This window comes from Panthera uncia, chromosome B4 (genome assembly GCF_023721935.1).
Source record: "Panthera uncia isolate 11264 chromosome B4, Puncia_PCG_1.0, whole genome shotgun sequence".
In the NCBI taxonomy this organism is placed as follows: Eukaryota; Metazoa; Chordata; class Mammalia; order Carnivora; family Felidae; genus Panthera; species Panthera uncia.
The window spans coordinates 112,948,238-112,970,701 of record NC_064809.1 but is presented as its reverse complement, the minus strand read 5'-3'; the positions used below and the strand labels follow the sequence as shown (position 1 = coordinate 112,970,701).

The 22,464-nt window shown below is 46.8% G+C and overlaps 1 protein-coding gene across 5 annotated transcripts in view; it reads right to left on the bottom strand.

Moving 5' to 3' along the window:
• The window catches only part of PLXNC1 (plexin C1), a 149,919-nt gene that overhangs the window by 12,651 nt on the left and 114,804 nt on the right, over positions 1-22,464 (bottom strand). For all 5 annotated transcript variants that reach the window (XM_049627463.1, XM_049627464.1, XM_049627465.1 and 2 more), the window contains 3 exons: positions 13,695-13,872; positions 11,105-11,208; positions 1,139-1,193 (listed from right to left, as the gene is read on the bottom strand). In XM_049627463.1, the coding sequence (XP_049483420.1) occupies positions 1,139-1,193; positions 11,105-11,208; positions 13,695-13,872 (337 nt within the window). The remainder of the gene's footprint in view (positions 1-1,138; positions 1,194-11,104; positions 11,209-13,694; positions 13,873-22,464) is intronic.

Sequence of the window (22,464 nt, the reverse complement as noted above, 5' to 3'; positions counted from 1 at the left end):
GGATGTGACAGAGAGGGTAGTACACAGGGGACAGGGACAGGAGAAGGTGAAGGGTTAGGAGGAGAGTGATCAAAATAATGGCTCTCAGCTGAACTGGACAGGGAAGAAACAGAGACGTTGACTGCCTTGAAGTCCCATGAAGAGATCCAAATGTGAGATCCCCGATCTTTGAAGCTTAAAATACAAAGTTCTACTTTTTTATAACACAAGGACACCAGTTCCCTATGCCAGAATGGCAGCTACCCTCTGCAAGATGGCTTCTCTCACTAAATAGCCAGATCTAATGATGGACTGTGAGGTTCCCCAGAGGGGTTTCCTACAACCTACCAAATTATCTTTTCTATTTAATTGGGGGCCCTGCATTCTCTGTTTGTACTGACCAGGTATTGGGACCTATGAGGCCGCTCCTAGTATTGAATCTAGGAATCAGGAAGCCTCCCCCCCAGTTATATGTGTGAAAAGTGCTGTTGGTGAGGCCCAGAAACTTTCCAAGGGCTGGGGACAGAGTGTCTTAGCTGGGGTATCCTTTCTCTGGAGACAAACCTAGACTGGGATTTAGGGAATTTCTCAAGGCACCGTCACAATGCCTTCCTTTCCTGAGACCATCAGGGAGGTGGGTAGAGAGTTTAGAGGCTAGCCCATTGACTTTCCCATAAAAGCTCCCCATTTAGTTTGTCTCACTCCGCTTTCTGGGAATTTTGCAGCTGCTATCGCAAGGAGATTTGGATTTCTAAGTGGATTATCTTGTTTGTTCAGTGCTTGCAGGGCTGTGTGATTATCTACCGGCTTCCCTCTCAGTTTGCCAGAGGGGTCTTCTCTTTTAGCCCCCATCCTACTGAGGAGTTGGAACAGAGCGAGGAAGGCTGAGATTCTACCCTGAGTTCAGGGCTGTCAAGAGGCAGCAGCTTCCTTTCTGCTGGGCGGTCTGGCCAACTGCTATTTATTGGTTCCTGTCCTCTTTTTTGCAAAGCTCACGTTCTTAGGAATAGAAACAGATCAAAATGGCTTTTCTCCAATTTCAGAGAATTACATAGAAACAACTCAATCTCACTTTTGTGACAATACATCTGAAAGAGGCAAAAAACAATACTTTGTATAAAAGTGGGTGAGAACAAAAGGTTAACATTATATCGGTTACCTGTAGTAAAATTTGCTATCTTCTTAAAGACTTTTATAGCGGATCCATTTGATATCTGAAAGCAAAGATAAAAAATATATGAGTTTTCAAAATTTAATACATTTCTCAACTTCATCCAGGAAGTAGATGGCTGGCTGGATCTTGCATTCTCTCATCTATTAAATATTTATCAAGAATTTCTATGTGCTGGAAGTTGGAGCTATAATGGTGATGAAGACACTGTCTCTGCCCTCAAGGAGCTCACAGTCCTGCGAAGGACATAGACAAGGCAGCGAGATGCAGTGAGGCTGGAAGAGGGGGGCCAGCACACCATAGGGCTAATGGGAGGGGGGCAACCCCGGGCAGAGGGGAAGACAAGGCTGTGTTAGGAAGTATCCCAGCGTCTCAGAGGTCAAAAGAGGCTTGGGCCACTATGGTTTTGAGGTTCCTACTGTATTCAGAAATGCTGAAACAGGTGTTCAAAGCTGTGTTCGCTAGAGCTGGTGTTTACCTTATCACAGAGCAATTTCACATCCGGGTATATATCCAACAGAAATAAGTGCATATCCTGATAGCAAACTATATGCGATTGCCCCATACTGGAAACAACCAAACATCATCAATGAATAAATAATTTGGGGTATGTCCATACAACAGAATATAAAGCAGTGAAAAATGAGCAAATTACTGCTCCACGCCGCATGGGTAAACCTCACCGTGGTAATGTGCAAAGAAGCCCAACACAGAGGAATACATACTATGTGATTCCAATCACGTAAAGCTAAAACAAACACAAAAACAGTCAAACTATGATGTTAGATGTTTGGACAAGAGAGTGGGGTTAGTGATTGGGAGGGGCCTGGAGGGGGCTTCTGAGGTACCCATAATGTTCTCTTTCTTGACCTGAGTCGTAGTTACAGGGTGTGCTCACTTTCTGATAATTCATCCAGTAGTACACTTATGATTTGTTCTCTTTTTGCAGGAATATCGTATTTTTAAAAAGCTTGCAAAATCATAAAAATTGCATATACTTTTAAATAAAAACTTTACAATTAAGTATAACTTATAGGAAAGCACTTCACATTCACTAATATTAAGTATACAGCTTAATAAATGTTAAGTATACACCTGTGTAACCACTACTCACATGAAGATAAAAATTGTATTTCAAGGTCCTACGAAGTACCCCTGTTATCCCCTCCCAGTCAATAACCACCCCATCCTCAGCCAGAGATAACCACTATTCTGACTTCCATCTGTTCTTGAACATCATATAAATGGAATTATATAGTACAGCTAACCCTTGAACAATATGGGGGTTAGGGGTACCCGCCCCCTGCACAGTTGAAACTCCACATAAAACCTTTGATTCCCCCAAAACTTAACTGCCTACTGTTGACAGGAAGCCTTACCAATAAGTCAATTAATACATATCTTGTATGTTGTATGTATTACATACTGTATCCTTATAAGGCTAGAGAAAAAAGTATTAAAATCGTAAGAAAAGATACACTGACAGCACTGTACTGTATTTACTGGAAAATATCTGCATGTAAGTGGGCCTGTACCATTCAAACCTGCATTGTTCAAGGGTCAATTACGAGTGCGTGTGCGTGTGTGTGTATAGGTCTGGCTTCCCGGGGTCATCTTAAGGTCTGTGATGTGTATCCACACTGTTGCAGCTACAAGCAATTCAGTCCTTTTAAAATGACTTTGTATTATTGTGTGAATATATTACAAAAAACTGCCATACACTAAAGACAGAAGTATTGACATGCTACAACATGAACCTCAAAAACATTATACTAGGTGAAAGCCAGCCACAAAAGACCACATGTTGTATGATCCCATTTAGATAAAATGTCCGGAACAGACAGATTTATGCACACAGAAAGTAGATTACTAGCTGCCTAAAGCAGGGGTCAGAAGAATGAGGAGTGACTGCTAATGAATTCAAGGTTTCTTTTGGAGGTGATGAAAATGTTCTAAAATTAGATTGTGGTGATGACTACACAACTCTGCAAATGCACCAAAACCCATTGCATTGTACATTTTAAAAGGTGACCTTTATGGTATATAAATTATATCTCAATAGAGCTGCTAAAAAATTGCCACAGATTTTAAATGTACACAATTTGACAAATAAATGCCTTTACCACACTGACACACTACTGCAAGGCCCACGCATACCCTCTCTTGTCTATATAAAGTCAGGAGTTCTCACCTGAGGCCTTTCGGGACTATGAAAGCCAAGGCCGGATGGCCCTCCAGCACGGCCCTCCCCCACAACCGACTGGGGGAAGAAGCGCCCTTGAGTGTCCAAGGGGACTAGATGCTAAGAAGCAGGGGGCAGGCCTCACTTCTTGTGAGGAGTAAATTATTCTGAGAGGCTAGTCCACAGAAATGTAAGACAAAGGAACCCTGAAGAGAGGCAAGTCAAGGATACACAAATCCTCGCCTTCATTCTGGGACTATGGAGGGAGGATTAACCCTGTCTTTTCGGAACATGGTCAGCTGAGTGCTTTTTCCCTCCACTCTGAAGTCCTCAGTCTGGTCTGAATTCTAATACTACTTTGGACCTAGCCTTCCTCCATTTGGAAAAAAGTAGAAACCTAGAATTTCTCTTCTGGCCTGCTGCGCATTGGTTATCAGAGTGTACAAACCTGCTTAGCAAGCGCCAAAGGATTAAGGGCTAATCTCCTTCAGGTTGCACCCACAGAGGAGGGAACACGGGGCGGGCGAGAGCCAGCCCTGCAGAGGCCCTGAGCACAGCCGTCCAGCCAGCTGTGTCTAGCCAGCTGCTAAGTTTAGACCAGAGGCCTCCAACTGCTGGTGTTCACATCTTGCAGGGAGGGGGAATGCTGAGCAGAGGCTGGCTGGGCCATCAGGTCTCTGAAAAGTGTCTCCAGCTTGGACTCTTATTGAATTCTTCGACTCTGCTGTTATTACCAAACCTCCTCCTCTTTCCCCTTGAGCCATTCATTGTTTTCTGGCTGCTTTTTCCATTCTCCTCCACATTTGATGCAATTAAAGTAAACACTCTGTGCAGGCACCCTCTTAGCAACACTCAGACACCAAGTTTATGAGAATGTTTGAACGTAGTTCTAAAATTCCTCCCCATGAAGAGCTGGATATGCTCTGTTTCTAAGCCAATAAATATCTTTTTATAAAAGGAAGCTGGTGATTCATTCTGGGTAATTGTCAAAGAATGAATCCCAAATGGATCCTGTTGAGTGTTGAGCCAATACTCCACTACCGTCAGACGCTTTGTTTTGCTAAATGTGAGCACCCTTACCCTATAATCACAAACACCACGGATGGGCTTTCCGATAAGCAGCCCTGCCAGAGGTTCAAATGTCTTTTCAAGAGCTGGCAAGGACTCACTGCTGGCACTGTGCTCAGGCATTAAGATAGCGCACACGCAGCTTGTACCACGGAAATTTTATTCTGAAATTATCTCCCGAGAGCAAGTGTAAAAGCATTTTATTAGTGGTTGAGTTGTGTGTGTGTGTGTGTGTGTGTCTGAGCATGTGTGTGTGAGTGTATTTCTAACTTTCACAGCTGCTCTGGGGCTGGAACATTTCCCCCCACGTGACACTTTAACACCATCGTAAGACAGAAACTAGTTCACTTACAGATGTTTGGTGGGGGGATAAGGTTTCCATTTTCTATTTTGCACAAGTCAGCGGCTGCTGAGTTAAGGACAGAAATGCCGTTTTGAAAAGTGCCACAGAATCTAAAGTGTTAAAAATATGATACTGTTTGTTCCATCTGAGGAGCTCCAAATGCTTTCCTGAGACTGACTCATTAATCCTCCTGTACTCCTGTGAGGCAGGGAGTGGCCTCTGGGCCCCTACTTTAGGAATGAAAACCAAATTAAATCAAAGAAAGATTAATGTCACTAGATGGATCTGCGGCGGGAATGTTTCTCCAGCCCAGAGCAGAACTGGTAGCGCACGGCAATTTCAAATTAAATTCCTCCCAGTCTCACAGTGCTCCGGGATTCAATGAGACAAGAAGGCGATACCCCTTCGATGATGACTGGCCCATGTTGGAACAAGGTAGAGAAAACCGTAGACTCCTCCATTATCAGAATTAGGAATTGTGACCGCACAAGGCTAAACGGACTCAGGTCGACAATTTAAAATCACTCCTGAAATCAGCAGGAGGTACACATCCTCCAAATCACGTGCAAGCCAAGGTAGGCCTTCTCTGTGGCAAAACCCTATCCTTGTGGCATGAGTTGAAGAAAATTCCGTAAGGATAGATTTTCTAGATATATAAGATTGAATTTATATTTAGTCTGACAAAACTGCCATTTTTTATGGGTAAAAATGGTCAAATGTTGGTAATTTCATATTGCTTAGTCTAAGAGGAAAGCTGGAATTTCAGCCTAAGAATTGTATGGAAAATTATGAAATATTGTGATACTTTTTTTCTTAAAAAAAAAAAAAACTGAAAACACAGTAAGCAATACACATCACCACATGGAAACCCTTACTGGTATCCCTCATTCCTAAAATGGTATTATGTGAAAGCAGAACTCTATTCAACCAGCGTTGTCCCCACAACCACGCATCAATTTTGCTTTCCCCACCTACCCCCTTAGCTCTTCCCACTGACACCCCAAGGCTGGAGGCAGATAATAAAGGAATCCTGTTTCTCAGGGCCAGAGGGATAACCTTGCTCAGTCCATTAGCAAAGGAGGTTCAGTGTTCATTGGAGTGTTTGGAAGGGGCCCCATCAGAACACTCCCAACACACATATCAGATCATACATGTGGTTCTTGACACCCAGGACAGAGCTCTAAAGGATGCCAGTAGGGCTCTTGCATCTTCCTTGGGTACTTGGAATTCAGCCTGGGCCAGTAGCAAAGTCTCTCTGAGGACTGTCAGAACCAGACCTCGTCCTCTAGGAGCCAGTTTGCTCTCTAAAAGTGTGCCTGAAATTGGGAACCTTAAGCACTCCCCTGCTTTTGTTGGGCTGGGGTGGTGAGCTCTTGGATGCCTGCAAGAGGCCTCCTATCTGAAGAAGGCAATTGTTGTCATCTTCAAGGAACACTGGCCTTAAATTATGTTGAAGTAGAATTAAAAATAAGGATTTTGATAAACTCACAGACATGAGATTCATCAGAAGATTTTAAGAGAAGTTACCTTTTTGGATATGACATCAGAGAAAGTAACTACCAGGATTTTTCATCATTTGGCCCAGCTTCCTAGCCGAGGCTGCCTTAGAGGCTGGAGGCATGGGCTACAAGCCCAGCTGGAGCCAAGCCTATCTCTCCGGCCCTGAGAAGAGCCATGTCTCCAGCGCCATTGCTGTTTCATCTGCTTCCGGCCTTGGGGCATCATTGAGAAGAGCTACGCGGAACCTCTCCCTGTGCCCTAGAATGGGAATAATGATAGTATCCATCTACCTCACTGGGCTGTACAGAGGACTAAAGGAGCTGCTATTTGTAAGAGCCCCTGGAACAGTGCCCAGTATACAAGAAGCACTCTGTGCTTGTTTAATGAATAAATAAATGTCTAAAGTCATTCGTGCTGCAAGAGACCTTTAGAGATAGTCAAATCCCTTTATTTTAGTGTCACGGATGACACACCTGATTGGACGGACCGCTGACTTTACCTAGCAGACACTTTGGAACATCCCTGTGAGCTCTACATGTCATTTGAATGACAACTTTAGCGGTGGCGACGACCACTGCGGCATTAGCATGCACCTGTTACGAGAGCGTTCTTCAACATCACAGTGGTTTAAACATCTTTTCTGCCCCTCAGAACCTCATGGTTCAGAATGTGAGGCGAAGTCTCTAGAGGGCCTTTCCTGCTGGACACAACACCTGTTCTGTATATGCGATGCCACCCTCTTGCGGGGTGTAAGTGTGATAACACCGTCCAGCAAAAGGTCACATGGAGGTGCAGGGGAGGGGAAGAAAGCCTGGACCCAGAGACACCTCTCCATACATACACACAACTGATCTTATCAGCTCCAAAACACAGTGCAGTTTCCTTAATAGGAAAGGCACACTCAGCGATGGCCAGTTAAGGAAGTACTTGGGGAGGATTTAATTATAGGGGATAAAGATGCCTCTGGCTTAATGTGTTTGTAAAGATGCTGGTTTTACCCCTTGTTTGCACGGGACGGAAGGAGACTGTAGCAGAAATCTACCCTCCTCTGCACTCATCTGATGGAAAACGAGGGTAATAAAAGCACCTTCATCATAGGGTTGTGAACCTGAATTGTGCTTATGCACATGAACAGTGCTGTCATCACTATGCAAAGCAATCTTGGCGACGCCCAGGGTTGGCAAGGATGCCATCCTATAGATGACAGAGCATTGCCAGCAATTTGGGGCTGTGGAGGCTGCATCTGGTCCATGAGATGCTATATTTTTGCTGTGCCTTCAGATCCCCTCTAGAAACCTGTTCTTCAAATATTTGGACAGTAAATCATTCAGAGGAAATCAGCTACACTCTGTTTGCCCTAAGGACAGAACAGGAGAGAAGAACCAGGTTTCCACTCCAGCAACGGGACTTTGTTTAGATAGTAGGAGGAACTGGCCGTCACTAAAGATTAACTTTAAAACCTAAGTAATTTGGGCTAATTGGAGGGAGATGAGTCTGAATCACTTAAAATTCCGAGTTAGACCCTATTTTTAAATGAAATACAGTTTTTTGCTTTCAAGTACTTGCAGTGACTCAAACTAGGGTGCTTTAGTAAATAAGAGTGGTAATTAGCATCTTGTCTCTTTGGAGGGAAACGTAAGCTCCAGGAGAAAATTTTTAACGGAAGCACAAAAGTGAGCTTCAGCCTACCCCTGTCAAATTACTCCCAATTTTGAATCTGCAGGGGAACTACTAAACTGGGGATAGAGTTCGGTGGCCGAGGGTAGTGGTGGATACTTTTTTTCTGAGCTGTCTTTGAAAAACAGGGCATTTGAGATGGTCCAGGCATGGAGAGCACAGGGCCGATGACCTCCCCAGTTTCCTTCAAGCTCTCTGAGTTTATTTGCCTTACGGCTTAGCTTTTTAAACATCAGGAGAATCCTTTAAGCCCTTGTGTCCTAGTCTTGTCATTTATTACCACCATGTGGCAATGCTAGGGTATGAAGCCAATAAATCATTTGGACGGGAAGTGACTACAGGCCGGATTAATTTCATTATCATCCTTAAGCAGATAGGTGTCTAGCACGGCCGATGTCTCCAGTGAAGACTGATGTTCTATCTTTCCTGACGGCCCTCCCCCTGGCCTTGCAGACAGCTATGGTGGTTCTTCCTTTTCCCTGCTGGAGTGGCTTGTCCTGCCTTTCCCTCTGAAGGGCAGTGAGTGGCCACACCCCCTTCCTTTGTGGTCCACCTCATGCCACACAGTCGCCAGGGGACTCCAAAAAGCCTGATCAGGGTGGCCCAGCCCTCCTGGCACAGCTGAGCAAGACAAGCACATTAGCTCGCCAAAGGAGGGCGTCTGTGGTGGTGTTCCTTCTAAACCCGCTGAGACAAACTCGCTACCCAGACAACACAGAGGGAAGGTGACTGCCAGGCTGCAAGCCTGAACTTCAAACTGATGCCCTGATAAGCCCCTAAGTTCTTACACTTGCCAGGCAGCACCCCTAACTCTAACCTCCTATCCATTAAATTCCCTCTGGAGCACGGCTTCTCTGAGTGTGGCTCACAGGCATACATACGCTCAGAAAGCCCCCTGGGGATTTTTACAAGTTCCAAAAGCTGAGACCGACAGCTCTTGGCAAGATGACTTCAAGGTTGGAAAGTCTGAGCTGCGGGAGGGTGAGCACGAAAGCAAGTCGCTACCCCGTGGCTCTCTCTACTGGATGCTCTCCGGCAAAGGCTCCGGTGGCGCCCACCCAGGTGTCACCCAAAGAAGCTATTTCCAAACTAGTTCTAAGAACCACTTAGCCAAAGAGCCCAAGGAAGAGGTGTCCTCTGTTTCTGGCCACTGCCCAGAAAGCTCTGCTCAAGAATGATCTCTGCTTCCTCCCTGGAGAGGGGAGAGCCCGCAGGGTCCAAAGGCCTTCTCGGTGCAAACACATTTATTTCCCAGGGACTTCGCAGGCATGAAAGACAGGAGGCGCCTACTCTCCGAGTGGCCTGGGAAGCTGCTCCTGCTGTCTCCTCTGTCTCTGGAAGACCTACTGCATCAATGCATCCGCCCGCCATCTTGGCTGCTCCTCTACCCAGGGACCCTCCCACCTGCATGGTTTATGGTGCCTATCTCCTGCCCATCTCTGAGTCCCTCCGCTTGTCTCCATCTCAAGAGCCACCATGTCATTTCTGACCAACATCATTCCTCACCTGAAATTCTTCCAGTGACAGCTTCTAAGGGTCTCCCTAGTTCCAGCTTTGTACCTCTTATAAGCATGCTTCAGACACAGCCACAGGCATGTCTGAGACACAAGTCTCCCCTGCTTAAGATCCTCCCGTGGCTTCTTGGGATTATTGTTGGGACAAAAGTCCAATTCCTGAAGAAGCTGATAGGGCTGTACAATCCGTATCTCCCCTCCTTGCCTCCCTCCCCATTTCTCTGCCTTCCTCTCAGTCAGGCTTTGGCAGGTACTGGTTAAGCCACAGACCCTAGAACCCAACTATCTGAGTCCAAATCTTGGCTCTGCCACTGACTAGCTGCTGGTAAACGTCCCTGAGTGTACCATCTATAAAAAGGGTTAGTAACAGCACCTACCTCATAGGACTGCTATACATGGGATGGACTAAGCCAGAGTAAGGGGCAATGCTGAGGGCAGCACCTGGCACAGAGTGAGGCCTCCATCACATCGGCTATTATTGGCTCTCACTGCCAACCCCCACCCCCCATCTCAAGTTTTAGGCAGCTGCAAGTCTTTGTGTGGAAGAACATGTGTCTTCTCCCTTCCCTGTGGGGTGTGCTGGTGCCCCATCCCAGACCGGGAAAGTACTCATTCTTTAGGTCTCTGCTTAGTCAGCTTTCTCCAGGAAGCTTTCTCTGATGCTCTGAGCTGCAGCACTCTTACACCATAGGTGTTGCCTCATACTTGTCTTCCCCCTTCTTCATCCCCTCCCGGGGGTGGTAGGCTCCTTGAAGTCAGGAACTTGGTCTTTGTTCCTCTTGTGTGCAACCCGGCACATAGCAGATATTCACCAAAGATTTGGATAATGTTGCTGAATGACTCCCAGTATTCATCTCAGTGTGTTCCAGAACCTTCCCTGCCTCCTGTCTCTGTCTCTGTCTCTCTCTCTCTCGTGCCATGCAGGCTTCTCTGGCACACAGATCTCTGAGAGGTCATGTGCACCCCACACCCACCTTGGCACTCACCCAGCATGTGGGTCAGGGGCCAAAGGAGCTATTACTGGGGACACCTCGGTGGCTGAGTCGGTCAAGCATCTGACTTTGACTCGGGTCATGATCTCATGGGTTTGTGGGTTCGAGCCCCGCTTTGGGCTCTATGCTGACAGCTCAGAGCCTGGAGCCTGCTTCAGATTCTGTGTCTCCCTCTCTCTCTGCCCTTCCCCTGCTCTCGCTTTCTCTGTCTGGCTCTCAAAAATAAACATAAAAAAAGGATGTATTACTGAATATTGCAAAGGAACAGGAAATGTAGGACTTCTTCAGAAAAAAAGGACCCCACACAAAGGTTATGTGGCTCTGTGAACACCATGGAGACCTGTGAGGTGAAGTTTCCCACCCAAACTGCCGGATGGAGACTGATCAGTCACATGAAAATCGAAGGCCTTGGGGAGGGGGTGGGAAGGGGGTGACCCGGCGGGGGTGGGGGGGGGGGGAACTGTTGACCACGAGACACAGTTACGCCCAGGCTCCTCCAAACGAACAAATAAAGAAAACTGCTGACCTGCAAACAAGCCATCTGCAAAATGCCAGAAAATGGGGGGGGGCCCCATAATTTTTTTTTTAAACAATTGCCGGGGTACTACCTGGAGATGATCTATCAAGACAGGATTGGGCCTGGGGAAGGAGATGTTGGGGGCTAAGCCTTGCTCTTACCTCATAGTGGCCAATGGTATTTAGCTTGGTTATTCCATCTTCGAGAATCACAGATGAACTGTCAATATCCAGAAGTTCTTTTTGTCGTGTGCCCACTTGCAGCTCTGAAAAGAAAAAAAAAGAGTGCATTTTGTTCTCCTTTGAAATTGAAGTGAGAAAGTTTAAATGCTATTCTGTAATGGTAGCAATTATTATTTATAAATAAATAAATCTTAAAGTGTTTAATGTGTGTCTGAAAGTTTGGAGATATATGAGCCAGACTGGTAGCCTGAGTTTTGTTTCTGTTTTGTGTTTAGGGCTCTGACTTTTAGGACTACATTTCCCTGGGGATGCCTGGGTGGCTTAATTGGTTAAGCATCTGACTCAAGATCTCGGCTCACGGTTCATGAGTTCAAGCCTTGCATCGGGCTCTGTGCTTGCAATGTGGAGCCTGCTTGGGATTCTCTACACCCCTGCCTCTTCCTAGCTCATTCACTCTCTAAGTAAATAAATAAACTTGAAAAAAGAAAAAAAGACTACCTTTCCCTGAAGCTTGTACTCCGAGGCTAAGCCTGGAAGTAAAGCCAATGGAAACAAAATAATGCATCCTTACAGGGACTAAGCTCTTCAAAAAATTCCCAAAACAAATTTTTAAGTTCCCAAGCAGGTGCGCTGTGAATTATCTTCTGTAGGTCCCTGGGCGGGGGTGCATTGGTGGGCTAATATCTCAAGCCACACCATTCAAGCTGTTTTATGGAGATTGCCAACTTGTGCCCTGGAGCTAGAATGTGGCCCACAGATGTGTATTTTTGTGTGTCAACGTACACAACGTTTTACTTATTCAGCACCAACATTCAAAGTCAATTCAGCACCAAGGCACCAGCATTCAAGGCAGGAGATTGCACATAAAAATTCGGACTGATTTCCTCTTTAAAAACAAGGAAACAAAAAACGGAATCATCGGATAATACTGACCACTCAGGCCCGCATGCAGTCACTGGCTGAAGCTGAGTGGCACCGATCCTTTAGATGGCATGTCTTTCCCCCCAGTTAAGTTGGGTCCTGCCATTTCCCAGTGTCCTAGATGGGCCAACACCCCTATTTATGGTAGTTCCTGCCCCTGTGGGCATCTGAGTTTGTGAGCCTCTGCTAGAAGCGGTCTTAACCACAGCTGCTTCCGGTATTGGATTTCTATACAATTTATGGCTGGTTCTAAGGCTTTTGCCCTCGTTTTCTGGGGCCAGCCTTGGAGGTAGTTTGCAAGATCATCACACATGCAGAAGCCTGACATGGCTGGAATGCAGTGTTCCCATTTCCCATCAGAAGCTTCTAACAGACTTGTTCTGCTCCCTACTTTCCTACATCAGGAAGAACCGATGGGCTCAAACACAAGAACGGCAAGAGGTTGCTACTGCTGACCCGGCACTGGCAGGACTAAGGCCACTGGACTGTTTTCCCCACGCTTGTTGGCTCCATGTGCCCAGCTCTTGGCAGCCAGAGCCACACTTTTGCAAAGGTAGGGAAGGAAGTTGACAGTCCAGGTCAGGTGATGGTTTCCCGTCTGGGGCTGCCTCTTTGGCCCGGCCTCTAACCAAATGAGCTAAAATGGTCTGCAAGTGCCCAACAGTCCACCCAACAGAAGGACACAGAAAAGAGGCAAAAGAGAGGTGCCTTAGTCCCTTGACACCAAGTCCTGTAGTTGCACGCTTGCGTTGTTTCACTCCAACTTGCCAGGCCCTGCCTCCAGGCTTTTCTAAATGGCCTTTTAGCAGGAGGTTTGGCTTGGAGAGCCAGGTGGGATGATTTTAATTGCCTGCTTCGTGGAGGCTACGACTGTACATTGAGGGGAGATAAACCTTGTTACGCTGTCTGTCACTGCTGTGATTTTACTCTTCTTGCCTGTCCCATTATCTGCTATAAAATCCCACGACAGTCTCTTGGGAGGGCTGCGGGGAGCTCAACTTTAAAATGTTGATGAACATTTGAGTGGAGCGGAGCCCTGTTAGAGCGCTCATGCATATGCTCTCCTTTGCAGTAGACCAGTAGAGCCCGAAAATGAATTCATAGCAGATGCTGCTTCGCATTGGGGAGGATGGAGAATATACTTAATGCAGGACGCGATTAGCAGAGACGAAGATGACCTTTCCAGTGTGCTACAGTTAACACCCAGAGTCTGAGCCACCCGCTAATGACACACAACAAACAAATCAAATGCCAATGTGAAATGCAACACACACACAGGGCGCGGGGTTTACACCTTTTTGTACTTCTTGACACAAGGTGAATCCATTCAGTCTCAGGGTTACCAATCTCATGAATCTGATTTACAAACATAATATTTTTGTAAAAAAAAAAAACCCAAAAACAAAAACCCCAGCATCTTTGAAGGATAACGCTGCCTAGGAAAAAATCATGTACATGCTCTTGGGAAAGCAGTACAGTCTCTTGGCTCCCAGACATGCCCTCTGGGAACAGCCCCAGGCCATGTAAGTTTCAACAAACAGAAGCACGCATGCTGTGGGCAGGGGGGAAAGGGAGAGACGGAGGGAGAGAGCCGGCGGAAGAGACATTCATCAGGGATTGGGACAGAACAGCTCCCTCCTTGCCTTACCAAGACCAATTTCATTCAGCTGAAGTCCATAAGGAGAGCCATTTTTGCTTAGGAATGCCTGGAAAATCTTTTCTTTGGCTTGGCCTATGGTATCACAATCAAGAACATTGACTGAAATATTCCGACAGACATCTGCACTCTCATTTTCTGGGATCTTTTCAAAGACGACGTTTAATGCCTGCAAGAATACAAACAGGTTTCCAAGTCTATTAGATAACTGCAATCTGAAAGGCTTTCATAAAAGACACAAACCTTGGTGAGTCCCACTAATACCTCGGACAGCACATTAGCAAACACTGTGTCCCATTATACTACTTTAATCTTTTTTCCATAATCCATTCTTTTCAGGGATAATGGAAAGGAAAACAGAAAAGTTAAAACTCTCATTACAGAGCAAGCATTGACTAAATATATCCGAGAGTAAAATACATTACACACGTAAATGTTCTAGAAGTGGTGATTTCTAATTTCATCTTCAAAAACAAAACAAACAAACAAAAAACCCCCCAAAACTGGAAAGGTTCCACAGTACATGAGGGCAGACTGGTGATTATCTTTTTTTTTTTTTTTTTTACATTTATGTAGTTTTGAGAAACAGTGAGACAAAGTGTGAGCGGGGGAGGGGCAGAGAGAGAAGGAGACACAGAATCTGAAGCCGGCTCCAGGCTCTGAGCAAGCGGTCAGCACAGAGCCTGATGTGGGGCTCGAACCCACGAACCGTGAGATCATGACCTGAGCCGAAGTCGGATGCTCAGCCAACTGAGCCACCCAGGCGCCCCGATTGTCTTTTTTATTAACAGGACCACAGAGTCCCAGAAGTGAAGTTCCAGGTGACAGGGAAGGTCAGGGAGGTCCCCGTATTGATTATGCTGAAGAGGTTACTTTTTAATATGCAGCATTAATTGCAGTAACATTTATCTCCCCATCCACTTTCAAGATCTTCAGTTTTCCAAGCCCTCATTAAAACCCTGAGATCCCTACCCTGTATTAGTACGCTTGCATTCATTGCTTATGTTTCAGTGCCAGCATTTACCGTTTTGCCAGTTCACATTCTCCTAATGCAGCAAAGCCTCAGAATCAGACTGATGGGGGAAGGGAAGGGCTTTGTGAGTGTGTGAAAACACAGAACGAGGGAGTATTTCAAAACAAATTTAAAAGCAATTTCGGGTTTACTTTGAGAACAAACAAACACATCTAACACAACAACGTTTACCTACTACAGCTCCTTGGGGGAACAGATTCAGGGAAGAGCATCTTGTCATTAGCATCACATACAGTTTAGATTCTGAGGTACCTTGGTAATCTCAGAATCAAGGGTATGGTGTGAAATGCTCAGTTACTTAATGTTTTTGAACCTGGCTGTAATGAGGGAATGTAAAATGATTAATGGAAGTTTTTTTTGTTTTTGTTTTTTTTTTTTTTTAAATAAAAACACAAGTAAGGAGAGAATGGGGATCCTTAGGGTTCACTCAACTTTAAAATGGGTACAGTAAGGTTACCTAGGTGGCTCAGTCGGTTAGGCTTCCTACTTCCACTCAGGGTATGAACTCACTTCGGGAGTTCGAGCCCGGCGTCAGGCTCTGTGCTGGCAGCTCAGAGCCTAGAGCCTGGAGCCTGCTTTGGATTCCGTGTCTCCCTCTCTCTGCCCCTCTCCCGCTCGCACTCTCTCTCAGAAACAAACGTTAAAAAAAATTAAAAGCAATAAATTAAAAGAACGTTAAAAGGTAATAAAATGGGGGGGAAATGGGTATAACAACAGTACCGGCATTGTTAATTACATGGGATGGTGCACATCAAAGTCTCCGCACAGGGCTGGGCCCCTGGGAAGGGTTTGAGGATGAGGACGATGATGATGGTAAAAGTGGAAAGTTATTATTTCATGCAACTCATCCGAAGTCTTATTATAGCCACTGTGAGTAAGCCTTCTTCATGCGCAGACTCGGAGACCCGGCGGCCAGGGCTCTGATTCCGTACCCGCTCCGTATCCAGCAGCGGAAAGAGCGCGCTGCCTGCAAGCGGAGTGTGGCCGAGCACCCACTCCAGGGGCCGCCTCTTGTGCCTCAGTTTGCTCCCCTGCAGAGTGGGAGTCGCAGTGGCAACTGCCCTGGAGCTCCTGTGCTGACGAACCGAATTACCCGCGGGGCACGGAGACCAGGGTCTGGCTGGTGGGCGCTCCGGAGGGACAAGGGCGGAAGCCCCGTGGCCGTGGGAAAGGGGCTCTGCCAACCGTGGGGTGGTCTCAGAGGCAGGTCTTCTACTCAGGGCCTTTACACCTTGCCCCACACTCCCGTGCGCAGTGACACCGGGGCAAACTTCGCTCCAGTCCCAACTAAGTGATCAACACCAAGGCAGTGCTGTCTGAACCCGAGTACGCGCCTGGCAGCTTCCTTCTTCCTGGAACGGAGGGCACCTCTGGGGCGAGGAGCTCCAGGGGGCAGGAAGGGAGGCAGATTGCCTGGAAATGCTGGCCGAGAGAGAAGGCTGTAGAGGGCATGTGCGGGGCGGAAAATCTAGAAGCCACCGGGGTGGCCACCCTGGTGCCAGAGTCCTCTCCCTCACCTCCCTTTCTCAGCACGGTTTACGGACACCCTGCCATGTATACGCGTCTTTTAACCTTCCCAACATCCTGGTTACGGGGCTGTGTTATGATCCCCGTTTTTGAGCGAGGAAATGGAGGCACAGAGAGGTCAAATAACTTGCTCTGGGGACACAGCTCGTAAGTGGCAGAGCCAGGAGTGGGCATCAGGAACTACTCAGCTCCAGGGTCCCTCCTCCCCTCCCCCGCACCTGGGCCCTCTCTCCTGCCTTCTGGTCCCACCCACCACGTGGGAACTATGGGCCTCCAGAAACCCTGTCTTAGGTCCTAAGCAAAAATTGCAAGCTAGTAAGCAAAGCCCGAAGCTAGATCCCCAACACAAATGAGGGTTCAGGAGGCGTAAATCCCGACCTTGCCCTTGCAGTCTAAGCAGACCTGCCGGTGTCTTCCCTTATTTCTCTGCGAGCTGGTCTGCTCACAGTGGGAAGAAGGGTGGTTAAGCTATTTCACAGGGCTTCCGAAGATAAAGACAACTAGAAAGCACCTTTTAATCAGAGCTCCAGCGATCCCAGCTTGTTTAATAGTTTTATAGGTATTTGTGAAATAACACTCTGTGACTACCTAAAGGGCAATATTGTCTTTAACAAAAACACCTCTTTACAGGTAAAGCAATAAATGTTCTACTTAAAAACATAACCAAGAGGAGGCAAAAAAAAAAAAAATCCAAAAAACAACCTTAACTGGATGTAAAATAATGTAAATCTGCCACTGCCTCCACAGCTAGATGGGTGGAAAAAAAGTAAAATGGTATTTTATAGAGGCCACAGGGAATTCTGAGCATCAATTCGGACACAAATTGATTTTTTATGTTGCTAACGCTTACTGCTCCAACAGCAATTTCCCGAAGTCTAAGTATAGTCGGGGGGCTCTCAGAGTGGGCCCTACCTATTCACCCCACCCTGGGCTCAGCACACACTGGGCCTTTGTTCCCCATCAGGAAAGAGCCCCCATGGAAGGGCCATCTCTCCCCTCACAAACCCATTTAACCAGAGTCTTCCCTATCCCCTACTTGGTGTTAGGGGCTGGGGTGTAGGAGAGACCTTAGACATAGTCCTTGTTTTCAGAAGATTCACAGGACGTTTGGCAGACCAAAGCATCACCTTTGAAACACTATTCAGCCACCAGGTGCAACACTCAGTAAGTGTTGACAGAGAATTCAAGAAGGAAACACAGGAGGGCTGAGGGCCCTGAGCCCAGGATCAGACCATCTGGGTCAGATCTTGTACTCAGCTGTGAGTGCGTGGGTAAGTCCTCTAGCTTCTCTGAGCCTTAACACTCTCATTGTTTCTATCTAAGAGGAGTGACAGGGTCACTAAATAGTGACCTAATAATAGCAAATTAAGGAGTGTTTCCTGTGTGCCAAGCACACAGAAACCTTATCTCATAGATCCCACTATTATTCCCATTTTACAGATGACAGATTGAGGCCCAGAGAGGCTAGGAAATTGCACCAAATCACCCAGCAGGAAAATGGCAGAAGCAGGCACTCTTAAACCTTTGGCGATCCTGCCTTCAAAATAAAAAAAAATTTTTTTTAAATGTTTATCTTTGAGAGAAAGAGAGCACAACAGGGGAGGGGCAGAGAGAGAGAGAGAGAGAGAGAGAGAGAGAGAGAATCCAAAGCAGGCTCCAGGCTCTGGGCTGTCAGCATGGAACCCACTAACGGCAAGATCATGACCTGAGTGGAAGTCAGACACTTAACCGACTGAGCCACCCAGGTGCCCTCAAAATATGAAAATGTTTTGTAAACTAAGCATATGGTCCAAATCTACGGGATGACCATTAGTTTTCAATACCCACAGAAGGCTAAAGGGCTCTAAAATCTACACTGGTCTTTTCTCCAGAAATCTGTCCCTGAATAGCTCTGGCTTTCCCTATTTCTTTGGCATAAATGTGTCAACAAAGCTAGGACAACGGATATGGTTGGTGGTGTCTTATCATGTAACCCAGTTTCGGCCAGTGAGATATAAAGGGAAAGGGTTTCTACTCTCACAAAAGGGGAGAGCAGTGCTTGGAGCTGTGGCAGCTATTTTGTGACTAGGAAGGAGGCACAAAAGGAGCCCAAAGATGGTGACCCTGATGGGTCGATGGCCCGGGCTTGAGGCTGCTCACCTCCTGACTTTCTGCTCTAGAATGCAATTCCACGTCCTTACTATTTCAAGCACCTTTATTCGGATTTTCTCTTACTTACAGCTGAACGTACCCAGCCTGACAGAGCTCACTTTGTTGATACTGAGGTTGCTACATCTGCTCAGTGACCCTCACCTACTTTGCATCTGGACATGGTGTTCAGGGCATTCCAGAGGATACAAAGGAGAGCCTGGCACTGATCCTGACTGGGAAGTACGTAAAGACCAAGAGAACAATTGTGAGATACACATAATGAATTCTGCTACCAGGTAGAAAACAGTAGGTATGGGCGGAGTGCTTTGGGGGTCCAGAGAGAGGTTACCTCTGGCTTGGAGGAGCTTTTTCAAAGGGTGAGAAATCAGTGAAGACTGCGTGGAGGAAGGGGCATTTGAACTGAGTCTGGAAAGGAGCTGCCTGTGCAGCGGTACACGAGGAGGCCCCTGCAGGGGCCACATACTGGGCTTCGATTCTACCTAGACTGGCCAGGAGCAAGCTTCAATCTTCTAGTCAGGCTACGAGGTCAGGAAGTCGAGAAGAAGAGTCCCACTTCCTTTTGGTAGAATGGAGGGTGGAGGACTTGAAGAACTGTGTTTGCCTTTCCAAAACCACCACCTGCCATCTGAGGGGTTCCGTTACTATTTATGGAAACAAAAGCTGAAGAAGAGAATACCGTTCCGGGTTTCTAACCATCGTCCTCGGCGCTCACATGTAGCATGTTGAACACTTACCATTTACTACCAGGAGCTGTCGTAAACGCTTTGCTAATTCATTTAATCCTGCTCTGTCCACTTAATAACTGCTTAGTGAAGTGGACACCGTTATTAGCTTCACTTAGCAGATGAAGAAACAGAGAGAGAGAGAGAGAGAGAGAGAGAGAGAGAGAGAGAGAGAGAGAAGGGTTCAGAAATGTGTCCAGAATCTCAGAGCTGCTGGGGGTCATCACTAGGACACGACCATTCTCTTAACTGCAAAGCCAAAAGGCCACCAGTCAAGGTGATAAATGTCGAGGGGCAGTCCCAATGTGCCTGAAGATCTCGATAGATGCTCTCAGGGCATACAGGCTGGACAGACAGTCCAGCAGAGGAGGCTCAACCTCCTCGGCTTGGCTTGGCATGGGGCCCCATGGAGCCCACTCGACCTGCAGGATGCCACGGGCTGGTGAAAGGTACCACTCGCAGGCATTTGTATGGAGCTCATGTCCACGCAGAGGAGAAATGACCTTTCCCGGCCTCTGCCACAGCCGGGCGTGGCCGGGTGACTATGTTCTGCCCAATGAGATTAAGCAGATCTGCAATGTGACAGCCTCTGGGAAACCTCCTTAAAAGACGGCTGGTGGCCACTTGTCCCCTTTTCTACAGCCCTACTTCTGTCCTGCTGGCTGGAACGTGGAAGAAAGATGGGCGGGGGTGAGCCCACACTTTAGACCATGAGGTGGGCTGCGGATGAGAGACGGGGAGCCTGGGTCTGTGAGGACGTCCCAGAGCAGAGGCACCCACCAGCACCAGACTGTGCACCCCAGAACTTCTTGAGGGACAGAAGTAAACTTCTCTGTTGCTTAAGCCCCAGGTGGCTTGGCTCTCTGTTTCCTGCAGCAGAATTGCATTCTGATGGATTCAGCAACGTGCCTATCACCAAGAAGGGCTGTTAGAAGGGCAAGGGTATTTGGAAGATGCATGGGCCCAGAACCCAGAGAAAGGACCAGAACGGAAGGACCCCGTCCTTTTGTAAGCAGGTCGCGAACCGCCAGCCCCGACCACACCCCTCCCTCGCCTTTAGGTAGTTAGTTGTTCAGATGTATCATTGTGTTCTTCCGTTCACGTCTGTCTGGCGGGATATCGTCTGCTATAGATTCTAAACACACAGACAGAGGGATTAGCGGTCACCTTGCCTGTAGCGCAGCTAATCCAAAAACCGTCACCCATCGACAATGAGTGACCAACCAGAAAGAATGGTGAGAGGACACTGTGCGCCGTAGACCTTACGATCGACAAGAGAAACGGCTCAGACAGGAAAACTCTTATAAATAAATGACGGGAACTGCTCTGAGGTATGATGGCTAGACATCCCATGCTCAATTTTCAGACCTCAAAACAAACATACAAAGCTAGGTTTCATGATCACCTGTTAATAGATGAAGAAACGGTTTACAGAGGTCCGGTGACTTGCCCAAGGTCACACAGCCTGTTAGTAAAGTGACCGACCTCGGATTCACCCCCAAGACTGTCAGACTCTAAGCCCCACCTGTCGGGCACCGTGCGACATAACACCTTGGGCGCTAAGGTACACAGCACCTAGACAGACCAGCACATTCGTGTTTCACTGGTGGCTTTACCCACCGTTCCTTCACACACCCTGGTTGGTTAAGGTACCAAGGAGATAGAAAAAATAAGGTTGCAGGGGGCTGGGAAGATGAATCGAAGGCCCGGGAAGAGGCATTTCCCCATGCTTTTTGCATACTTTGGTGGGGAAAGGATGATCCAGCTACCTCATTAAGTCCTCACCCACATTCTTGGCTCACAAGGAGGGATGTTGCTACATTCTTGTATGATACCTTATAATACCTAGAAGGTAATTTTTTAAAAAATGCGTTAAAAAAATACTTTATCATAACAGGGCTTAGGCCAATAATGACTTTCATTAAATAAAACTATAAAATATCTAATTTCATTTGAGAGCCAAATGAAGGTCAAGAGAAAAGTCTGGTTCTTACACCAAACTGAATTTTATGTATTTTTTTTTTTTTGATGTTTATTTACTTTGGAGAGAGCACAAGCAGGGGAGGGGCAGAGAGAGAGGGAGACCCAGAATCCCAAGCGGGCTCCAGGCTCTGAGCTGTCAGCACAGAGCCCGACATGGGGCTCGAACTCATAAACTGTGAGATCATGACCTGAGCCGAAGCCGGACGTTTAACCGACTGAGCCGCCCGGGCGCCCCACACTGAACCGAAGTTTAGAGGAGAGATGTGGTAGGAAAGAAAACTACTTCCAGAAGTCCAGTAGAAGAAATGTGAGCCACGAGTTGAAAGAGCAAGTCTCCAAAGCTTCTGATCTGAGGCTTTTCTTAAGCTGGAGTCAGCAGCCCCGAGACATGCTACCAGATGCCCCCCTAGTGCTGCTCTTGCCTGCCCTACCTCCCCCTCCACCTCATTTTCCTTCCCCCAAAGACCGAGAGCCCAAAGCTTCCTGGATCAGGGTATTTTACCACCACCCCTCACCCCACCCCCACCCTCACCGCCAACAGAAAAAGAGGGAGGAAGGCCTTTTCCATCTTGAAGAAAAAAATTAATGGAGAAAATTTCCTCAAATCTAAGTTTCTCTCTCAAATTTTTCTGTACTTGCCAGCATTTGCTAACATTTGTTCATGATAGAATCGAGTAAGACTCTGTCTGATGAAGCCCAAGATGATTGATTTCGGTATTTTAGGCTTAATATGAGTATTTCACGGTTTGTGTTTTGGCGAAGACCCCACGAGTTTCAGATTTATGGATACTGGTGAGGCATTACCATTGCTGTGTCCCCAGAAAAAAAAGAAAGAGACCCAGGCTTTTGGAGGTCGGGGGGGAAGGCAGTTTCCAGTTCTCTATTATTTTCTCTGTTATGTCAAGCTCTAGATTAGGGGCTGGCAAACTTTCTGTAAAAGGCCAAGACAGTAAATATTTAAGACTTTGCAGCCTATATGGCCTCTGTGACAACTACCCGACTCTGCAGTTATAGGCAGGACAACAGCCACAGACGACAGTAAATGAATGTGCATGGCTGCGTTTCAATAAAACTTTATAACGACAGAGAGCAGGGTCACATTTGGCCCACAGGCTCTTGTTTGCTGATCCCTGCTCTAGACAATGGTAACTTCAAATGGAATGCTGACTTTGCCGATGTCAAAAAAAGACATATTGAAAAAAATGCCTTTTATCTTCACCATGATTTGCTATAAACGTCACCGTTCCCTGAGGAGTACAAGTATAAATAAGGATCCTTAACAACGCAGAGTCACATTTGAGCCATAAAGAAGAAAATTAAATACTTTTGTATTTAGGTAACTAAA